The 10653-nt window shown below is 38.6% G+C and overlaps 1 protein-coding gene across 2 annotated transcripts in view; it reads left to right on the forward strand.

Annotated features, from left to right (window-relative positions):
• Nucleotides 1–2915: 2915 nt before the first annotated feature.
• Nucleotides 2916–10653, forward strand: part of LOC107846548 (lipid droplet-associated hydrolase) — a 16564-nt gene continuing 8826 nt past the window's right edge. Inside the window, exons 1-5 of one of the 2 annotated variants that reach the window (XM_016690907.2) lie at nt 2916–3001; nt 3146–3250; nt 5637–5710; nt 5801–5872; nt 5989–6017. In XM_016690907.2, the coding sequence (XP_016546393.1) occupies nt 2943–3001; nt 3146–3250; nt 5637–5710; nt 5801–5872; nt 5989–6017 (339 nt within the window). In that variant the 5' untranslated portion in view covers nt 2916–2942. The remainder of the gene's footprint in view (nt 3002–3145; nt 3251–5636; nt 5711–5800; nt 5873–5988; nt 6018–10653) is intronic. The other variant, XM_016690914.2, reaches the window with a different exon arrangement.

Genomic DNA, 10653 nt, shown 5'->3' on the forward strand with positions numbered 1-10653 from the left:
TCATATACATTTCTATCATTTTATTGTAATTGATATATTTTTATATTAATTTATTACTCAATCGTGATAATTTAATGTGATTTATATACACATTGAATGTTAGAAATATATCAAATGAATTAACAAATAATTCAATTTTTACATACATTTCTATAATTTTAGCATATTTGATTAACATATTTTTATATTAATTTATTTCTTAATCTTGATAATTTAATGTGATTTATATAAACATGGTTGATAATTCATCTAAAAATTATAGCCCAATATTACATGTATAGTGTATGCAATTGGGCTTATTATTTTGGACCGACTATTATGCGTTAATTTGTCTGTCTGGATTTAAAATAACGCAAAATTTCATAAATAACTAACATTTAGACAATACGTGAGACGTTGTAGCTAAAGTTTGCTTAATTACAGAATGTAGGTACAATTTAATAGCTGAATATACAGATTAGAGATGAATATACAAATAAAATTCACTTTAGAGATTTGTATATAAGTTTCAAAATTTGCTTTGTATACACGTATAAATGCGTGTGATCGCCAAAATTAGAATTTTAAATTCCTGAAAAATAAAATTTAAATTTAAATTTCAATTAAAGTACTGCCCACTAAAATAAAAAAATAAATTATTTTTTTTAAACGAAAGAAATATTTGATAACTTTAAATTTCTCAAAAATCAACTCATTCTTGAAAGACTCACTCAAAAAAAAAAAAAAAAAAACTAAAAATGCAAAAATGACATGCAATTAATATAAGACCAAAAAAAAAGTGATTTAATAAACATACAATTTTGTTTGAACATGAATTGTGGACGAGGTAAATACTTTCCAAATTAATTTTTAGTATGGAGTTGCTTTTAGTAGAGACTGTTTTACTCTTCATAATAAGATTTTTTCAGTGTAAATTCAAATTAAGCGGATTTTAATATAGGTTTCGAACACTCTGATTTTTGTGGTCGTGCGAGTAATTCTAATGATTAATAAATACGTTCTTCATTTTTGATTTGTTTGTCTGATTTTATCTGATTTGACTTTGCAGAAAAATTAATATAATAAAAAAATATTTGAATCTTGTAATTTTAGTAAGAGGTTTGTGGAATGTATCTAAATATTTTTTAATTTTATGATAACAATTAAACATGTCACATAAATAATTAAAATTAAAGAATTATCAAAAAATAAAAACAAAAATATTTCTCTAAAACTGATGAAGAAAGAAAACATAATGCACAAACGTGCTCTTTTAACTTGATCTCAATTAACATCTGTCCTTAACTCTAAGTGTGTACACATTTCGGTACTTAAACTATCATAAGTTTAACAAATAGACATATGTATCCTACACGACAAATCGTGTGAGATGCAGACGTCCTACGTATCAAATCGCCTGAGATTTTTGCCACTAGAACGCGTGTGTGTCTGCGTGTTCAACCTTATAATAGTTTAATTATCTACTTGAACACATCTAAAATCAGAGTACGTAAATATCATTTGAAATCAAGATACGAGACATGTTTATATATTAGGCTAAAAAAGAAAGTAAAAGAGTAATTTCATGCACTCAAACTCTCGCTGTGTGCGAAATACAAAAAATAATCAGATCACACAAATGTATGATACGCATACTTTACTTGCATTTTTGCGCGAGGTTATTCCATGGCTTCAACTCACAATCTACTAATCAAGAAAATATAATAACTTTTTCTATTTTACCCTTAACATTAATTGTTTATTCTGCAAACTAATTTCACTTACAATCGTAAACATCAATTAATAGAAATATTATGATAAAATAGCCATGTTAATAATTATTTTCGTAATGAGTGTGTCAAGTCAAAACGTAATAAGTAAAAACGATCGGAGAAAGTATACTACTACTAACAATTTGAGAAAGTACGACTACTCCATCTGTACTAATTTATATGACATGTTTCGCATTTCGAGATTCAAACAATGCAAATTTGACCGTAAAATTGAGCATGAAATCTTTAATTTCTTTGAAAATAAAAAACTTATATATTTTGAAACTATGTAAAAAGTTCTATAAATTACAATAATTGACAATTTAAAATATTTAAAACATATGTAAAAAAATTATAATAAAAATAAGCATGTTTGAATCTCAAAATATGACACATAAATTGGGACGGAGGAAACAATAATTTAAACGAAAAAGGGCCAAAAATACCTTTGAACTATTCGAATGAAGCAGAAATACCTCCATTTATTTTTTATCTCAAAAATACCCCTTCGTTAATTTTTGGCTAAAAAATACTCCTCTCTCTATCGAAATACCACTAAACTGTCCACGTGGATAAAAAATACCACTTGGCCAGTCCACATCACAGCCACGTAGAAAATCAACTCATTTAATACCACTAACCATCAACCCACTAACCACGTCGAAAAATTCTCAAGCTACTTATTTCTTAGCCTGGTGGCATTCCGTCAGAGAGGGGTGTTTTTGAGTCCAAAAAATTAACGAAGAGGTATTTTTAGCCCAAAAAATTAATCGAGACGTATTTTTGAGCCCAAAAAATTAACCGAGAGGTATTTTTGAGTCAAAAAATTAACGAAAAAAGAGCCCAAAAAAATTAACAGAAAGGTATTTTTGAGACGAAAAATTAATAAAAAAATAGTTTCAAGCCCAAAAAATTAATAGAAAGGTTTTTTTGAGCCAAAAAATTACAATAACAACAACATACCTAGTGTATTCTACATAGTGAGGGTCTAAGGGTAAAATGTATACAGTTCATACCACTGTCTCCGAAGAAGTAGAGATGCTGTTTACGATTGAGCCAAAAAATTAACGGAAAAATATTTTTGAGCCCAAAGATAAACGGAGAATATTTTTGCAGTTTTGGCCCTTTTTTCGTAATTTAAAAAGTACACCTAACTATATGAAACTCCAATGAAAATGGTTAGTTAAAATCATGCTTATTTGTAGTACTTATTTTTCTTCCATTTCTCGAAAACTCCTCTTCTGCTCAAGGTTTCTACACTTTTTCTATAAAAAAGAACCAAAATAATTTCAATTTTTTAATTTAATTTAATCTCTCTTTTTTTTTTTTTTTGCTTTTTCTTGAATTTAATTATATATATTAGATAATTAATTATCTCTTTTTTTTATTTGCAGGAGAAAATTTTCATCAAAGTGTAGGAATTCAGTTATGGGTAGTGAAAATTTGAGGTTAATTGATAAAAGACAACGTGCAGGTTTTCGTCTGTGTAATGTTTCAGGGTATTATTATTATTATTATCATTTATTTGTTTTTGGTTCTTAATTTGATTTATTTATAGTATTAGTTCATTAAGGATCGTTTGGTAGCTGATTAGAATTATGGAGGTATTAGTAATATATGTATTAGTTATGCAGATATTAGTTATGCGTGTATTGGTTACATAGATATTAGTTATGGCGGGTATTAGTTATGCATGTATTAGCTATTCCTTTGTAATGTTTCAGGGTATTATTATGAGTAATGCATCTAGTACCTCCTGAACTCACGGGGTCTTATTATCCCTGAACTCAATTTTAACGTATTTTTGTTAACCTTCTGTGCTTACGTGACACCTTTTGTCAACCTTTTTAGCTGGCGTGACACCTTTGATTTGGACTTCATTTTATGTAGTAAAGGTGGCACATCGATAAAAATACGCTAAAATTGAGTTCACCGGGGTAATAGGACCCTTGTGAAGTTGGAGCGTGTCGTAACAACTTTGGCCATAGTTCGAGGGGGTATTGGATGCTTATCTCTATTAATATTGCACTTTCATTTATGTTATTGATTCTTAATTTGATTTATTTATATTAATTTTGATTATATGTTTGATACTAAGATGGATAAATACCAATGTGGACTCAGTGGTGGAACCAGAATTTTCACTTAGTGAATACTATGTCTAGAACAACTCTTTTTTTTTTTTAATAGAAGGTTGTGATTTAGTTTTTTATGCGACAAGGAAAAGAAGTAAGGGGTCGTTTGTTAGCGCTAGTAAAGAGGTAGCTTTTTCGTGTATTAATGTTTGGTAAATGGTTAGGAAGTAAGTTATTGATGTATAAAATTGGTACGAGGTTTGGTTTGTAATCTAGAAACTTGCATTGCTAATACATATATAAAAGTTACAAGGGAATTGGTTTATTATCTTTATACGGCGTAGAAGATGGAATAGCGGTAATACCCATATAACTAATACTACTACTACTGGTGTAACTAATAGTTGCATAACTAATACTTGCATTATTAATACATGCATGATTCTAACTAGCTACTAAACGACTCCTAAACACACGAAGAAGTCGAGAAGATTCTATGTAACAAATGATTTTGAGCTTATATGTGTTTTGAGTTATGTTTCACACACTATCTTTAAGATGGGTAAACACCAATGTGGTCAATGGCGGAATCAAGATTTTCACTAAATGAATTCAAAATATAGAGAAGTAAACACTCGAAGAAGTCAAGAGGATTCAACATCTTCTGTACATACTAAGTAACTTTGAGCTTATATTATATATATAGTGTAATTTTTTGACGACCGCCCTTATGTGGTGCGCCCCACTAGCTCCGCCTGTGAATGTGCTGAGATAGTAGTATAACACTGCTAATTTGGACCCAATTATTGGAGTTTCATTTCAATTGAAGCACATTCATCATTTTGAGTAGTGAATTTTACATTTGAAAAATCTATTCCTTTTGGTGTAGAAATTATCATCCTTTATTGTTAGTGTATATCTTTTTATACGTAGTAGTTGGAGAGTAAAAAGTCAATTTTTCTTTTCGCTAGGATTTCTTGAGGCATTTTAAAAATGTCTTCAATGTACAATGCTCAGGTTTACAGTAGTTTCACCCTTAAAGGAATAAGAATGTGCTATTCTTTTTGAAATGGATTAATAAGGAAAGTGGCAAACAAACTGGAATGGAGGAAGCAGAAAGGTAGGATATCTGAGATAGCATTTTGGTACTCCCATGGGTTACTATCATACCGAACTGATTGGTATTTTACTTACTATCCAGTCGCCTTTTACTTACGAGAAATGAGCGGCTGATTGAATATCAAGTCATGTTTTTAGTGTTTATTACTGAGGGATTTGTGAAGTCTCGCTTACCCCTGCATACTAGTAGCTGTATATTGCTCTTGTAGATCTTTGTTCCTTTGATTTCTATTACCATATATTGTTCATTGTTATTCGTTTATCATATTATTTTGTTCTAGTTACTGATCCATTTTCTGTATGCTTAGTGTAGTTTTGTCTCGATTTCTTCACCCTTTTCTATTTTCTTGACCCGAGGGTCTGTCGGGAAGAATTTATCTCCCAAGGTAAGGTAAGGTCTGCGTACACGCCACCCTCTCCAGACCCCATTTTTGGTACTACGCTGTGTATGCTGTTGTTGTTGTTGTTGTATTGAGGATTTCTTCGCCCTTGTTATTTTCTTGACCCGAGGTCTGTCGGGAACAATCTATCTTCCAAGGTAGGGTAAGGTCTGCGTACACGCTACCCTCTCCGGACCCCATTTTGGTACTACACTGTGTATGCTGCTGTTGTTGTTGTATTGAGGGTTTTGTACATTTATTTGCACGTGAAACTATTAGTCTCTCATCTTGTCCATGCAATGCTGGCTCAGTTGCAAGATCGATGTGATGGAAATTCATGCCACGGACCCGAAGTTTCATGTCTTGTTTATTCCTGGAAATCCAGGTTGTTATAGTTTGTAAGCCAGTGAACCTATGTTTTTGTAGGTTTTAGTGAAGTGATTACAGCAACTAAACTATGTCGATAGTGCTGCAGGTGTTATCTCGTTTTATGTTGATTTTCTGGAATCACTCTATTATCAGCTGGAAGGAACTGCATCTGTGACAGGCAAGATTCATAACGTCGTGAATAGCGAGATTCATGGTCAGCTAGAAATACTCATTAGTGGGTTAAAGTCTGAACTTTTTTACTGATTGCTTCCTTTTACTTTTTGTTTCTTTCAGCAATCTCACACATTGCCCAAACAGAAAAGGTAAGGCCTTTACGCCAACATCATTTTGCATGCTAGGAATTCATATTCTTGTCTATGAAGTGAATATTCTCCTCGAAATGTGAATGTCGGTAACAAATTCATTGCGTTTAGTTATACAGCTTTTTGATAAAGCTACAGAACATGTAATATAAGTAGCACACCTACTTTGTTTTGCGAATTTCCACCATTTTAACTAAGTAGGCATTGGACATGTCTTAAGCGATATTTGAAGTCGAGGTGCGCGCAAGCTGGTTTGGACACCAAGGTTATCAAAAGAAAGAGTAGTGTTTGAAATTGAACTCGAAAACGGTATTTGGAAGTAGAGGCTGTATTGGACATGTATTTCACTTTTAAAAAAATGATGTTTTGCGAGTGAAAATAATCAGTTCTTAAAATTTTTAAAACACATCTTTTCCTAAACCAAGGAACCAGTTCGTCCTTTTCCAGTTGAGTGGCAGTCGCTGTAGGAGTATCAATGGTCTTTTCATCAATTGTCCATATCAAACCTTTGGAGCAGCTCCGTGATGCACTTCTGTTGATGAATTATCACCCCATCCTTTGTTTGTTTCACTTTTAGCCGCAAGACGAAATTCAGTTCTTCCATCAGGCTCATCTCAAATTCACTTCCGATGAGTTTTGCAAACCCATTAGACAATGTCTCGTTTGTAGCACCAAAGATGATGTCATCCACATATACTTGAATGATCAGGATGTGTTCTGCTTCATTAGTCATAAGGTGTTCTCTGTCTTACCTCTTGTGGACCCATTCTCAAGAGGGAATTTTGACAGCCTCTAGTTCAAGCTCTTAACTGCCTATTCAAGCTCTTAACTGCCTACAACAACAACAAACCCAGTGTATTCCCACCTAGTGGGGTCTGGGGGGGTAAGATGTACGCAGTCCATACCTCTACCTCTGATGAAGTAGAAAGGCTGTTTCCGATAGACCCCCGGCTCAAGGCACGAGATACCACACAAACACATAGTAAAGCACAGAAGCCGATTACATAACATAAATACGGCACCCATAAGTAATATAAAACAGAGGAAAGCAGAGGAAAGCACACAGATTCGTAATAAAACATGGAACACGGAACACGGAATCATAACAGGAATAAAACCCCCACCAAGTAATTTCCTACACTAGCGACCCAAACTGGCCCTAATCCTCTGCCGAAATTCGCGCCCTCCAGACCTTCCTATCTAGGGTCATGTCCTCGGTGAGCTGTAACTGTTCCATGTCCCGCCTAATCACCTCACCCCAGTACTTCTTCGGCCTACCCCTACCCCGCCTAAAACCATCCAACGCTAGCCTCTCACACCTACGGACCGGGGCATCCATGCCCCTCCTCTTCACGTGTCCGAACCATCTCAATCGTGCTTTCCGCATCTTGCACTCCACTGAAGTCACACCAACCTTCTCCCGGATAGTCTCATTCCGAACTCTATCCCCTCTAGTCAGTCCACACATCCAGCGCAACATCCGCATTTCTGCCACCTTCATTTTTTTGGATGTGGGAGTTCTTAACTGGCCAACACTCCGCTCCATACAACAAGGCCGGATGGACTACCACCCTGTGGAATTTGCCTTTAAGCTTGGGCGGCACCTTCTTATCACACAGCACCCCCGACGCGAGTTTCCACTTCATCCATCCCGCCCCAATACGGTGCGAGACATCCTCGTCAATCTCACCGTTACTCTGGATCACGGACCCAAGATACTTGAACTTATCCCTCTTACATCCCTCCTGTGCTTCCAGCTTCACTACTACCTCATTCTCCCGCCTCACGTCATTAAACTTGCATTCCACATACTCTGTCTTGCTTCTGCTCACCCTGAACCCTTTAGACTCAAGAGTTTGCCTCCACACCTCTAATTTGTCATTCACACCCCCTCGAGTCTCATCTATCAGAACTACATCATCTGCAAAAAGCATACACCACGGCACCTCCCCTTGAATGCGCCGCGTCAACACATCCATCACCAACGCAAACAAAAAGGGACTAAGAGTAGATCCCTGATGCAATCCTGTCAGGACAGTGAAATGCTCTGAGTCCCCTCCCGCCGTCCTCACCTGGGTTTTCGCTCCATCATACATATCCTTAATTACTCTGGTATATGCCAGCGATACTCCACTCACCTCCAAACATCTCCAAAGCACCTCCCTGGGGACTTTGTCGTATGCCTTCTCCAGGTCGATAAACACCATGTGTAGATCCTTCTTCCTCTCCCTATACTGCTCCACCAACCTCCGCACCAGGTGGATTGCCTCCGTCGTCGAGCGGCCGGGCGTAAATCCGAACTGGTTTTCCGAAATAGACACTATCCGTCTCAGCCTCACCTCGACTACTCTCTCCCAGATCTTCATAGAGTGACTCAATAACTTAATCCCTTATAGTTATTGCAACTCTGAATGTCCCCCTTATTCTTATAGAGAGGGACCATGGTACTCCACCTCCACGCCTCGGGCATCTTTGCCGTCCTGAAGATTTCATTAAACAATCCAGTCAACCACCTTACACCAGCCTCTCCAACGAACTTCCAAAACTCCACCGGTATCTCATCCGGCCCCGTCGCCCTACCCCTTCGCATCCTGCGGACAGCCTGTCTAACCTCTTCTACCTTAAAACGTCTGCAATAGCTAAAATCCCGACACTCCTCTGAGTGCTCCAGTTCCCCTAACACAATAGCTCTATCCCCTTCGTCATTCAAGAGCCTATGAAAATACGACTGCCATCTCTTCTTAATGTGGCCGTCCTCCACCAACACTCTACCGTCCTCCCCCTTAATGCACCTCACCTGATCGAGGTCACGACCCTTCCTCTCCCTAGCCTTAGCGAGTCTAAACAACTTTTTCTCCCCTCCTTTCTCCTGTAACCTGCATACAAGCTCTCAAAAGCGGCCGTCTTAGCTGCCGTGACTGCTGACTTCGCCTCCTTCCTCGCTAGCTTGTACTCTTTCCTGTTTACCCGCTTCTCCTCTTCGTCCTTACTTTCCACCAACTTAGCATACGCCCCTTTCTTGGTCCCCACTTTCTTCTCCACCTCTTCATTCCACCACCAATCCCCCCGATGGTGCCCGGCCCGGCCCCTAGAAACACCCAACACCTCACTTGCATTCTCCCTGATGCACCTTGCCGCCCTGTCCCACATACTATCCACGTCCCCCCTACACTCCCACACCCCCATTCCCGCCAACCTCTCCCCTATCTCCCACGCATTCACTGGCGTCAGGCCGCCCCACTTAATTCTCGGTCTACACTCCTTAGTCCTCCTCTTTCTATTCTTCTTTAAACCCAAATCCATAACCAAGAGCCTATGCTGGGTCGAAAGATTCTCACTCGGGATGACTTTACAGTCCTTACACAACGCCCTATCCCCTTTCCTAAGCAACAAAAAGTCAATCTGAGTCCTGGCTACCGCGTTTCGAAAGGTGATCAGGTGCTCGTCCTTCTTCGGGAAGCCCGAGTTCACCACCACCAGCCCAAAGGCCCTCGCAAACTCCAGTAGGGTCACCCCCTCTTCATTTCTCTCCCCAAAACCAAAACCACCATGCACGTCACCAAAGCCTCCCGGTAGCGCCCTGATGTGCCCGTTGAAATCCCCTGCTACAACAATCTTCTCCGAACTAGGCACGCCTCTCACCACCTCCTCCAAAGCCTCCCAAAACCGCATCTTCTCCTCCCCCTCCGATCCCACTTGCGGCGCATAAGCACTACACACGTTCAGGGTAAACCCCCGAATGACCAACTTAATAGTCATCAACCTATTGTTGATCCTCTTCACCTCCACTACCTGACCTCTAAGCTCTTCATCTACTAAGATGCCAACTCCATTCCTACGCCTGTCGCTCCCAGAGTACCACAGCTTGTAACTATCCACATCCCTAGCCTTGGACCCTACCCACTTGGTCTCTTGGACACGCGCAATGTTGATCCTCCTCTTCCTAAGAATCTTCACCAGCTCTATGGACTTACCCTGAAGGGTTCCTATATTCCAAGACCCAACCCTCAGCCTACCGTCACGCCCTCCACTACCCCCCCACGGCCAAACCTTGGCCCCCCTCCCACTCCCGCCCTCTCCTCATCCCCCGCCCCCACCACGGCCCCACTCCCCAACCCCCTCGGACATGACCCTATCCACCCATTACCGCCCACAGCCACAACTACACGAAAGTATAGGAAAATATACAGATATACATGGTGGTAGTATCAAAGCAGCAGCAAGGAAATACAAGGCTCACACAAATTCAAAGGAATACTCCCGAAACAAAACTAAACTCAATTAGGGGGCAAACACCACCGGACTCAACACCCACCGCCCCAAATACAGGTTCCCAGCCAATACCCAATCCCAAGCAGTGGAAGAAACAACCACAGCAATAGCAACAACAGACAACAGACAATGTCCACAAATTCTACGCAAGTAAGGTACAGGGGCTACTACTAGCAAAATACTAAATAAAATGGAATATGAAATAATGAAATAATGAAATAAAATGGAATATGAAATAATGAAATAATGAAATAAAATGGAATATAAAATAACGAAAATAATAAAGGTTAGAAGTCACCGGATTACGCTTGGAGCTGCGGCTGCTGGAGATGGAGCGGCGGGTGGCGGCTGGCTGGCTGAAGGC

The sequence above is a fragment of the Capsicum annuum genome, chromosome 8, assembly GCF_002878395.1.
Source record: "Capsicum annuum cultivar UCD-10X-F1 chromosome 8, UCD10Xv1.1, whole genome shotgun sequence".
NCBI lineage: Eukaryota > Viridiplantae > Streptophyta > Magnoliopsida > Solanales > Solanaceae > Capsicum > Capsicum annuum.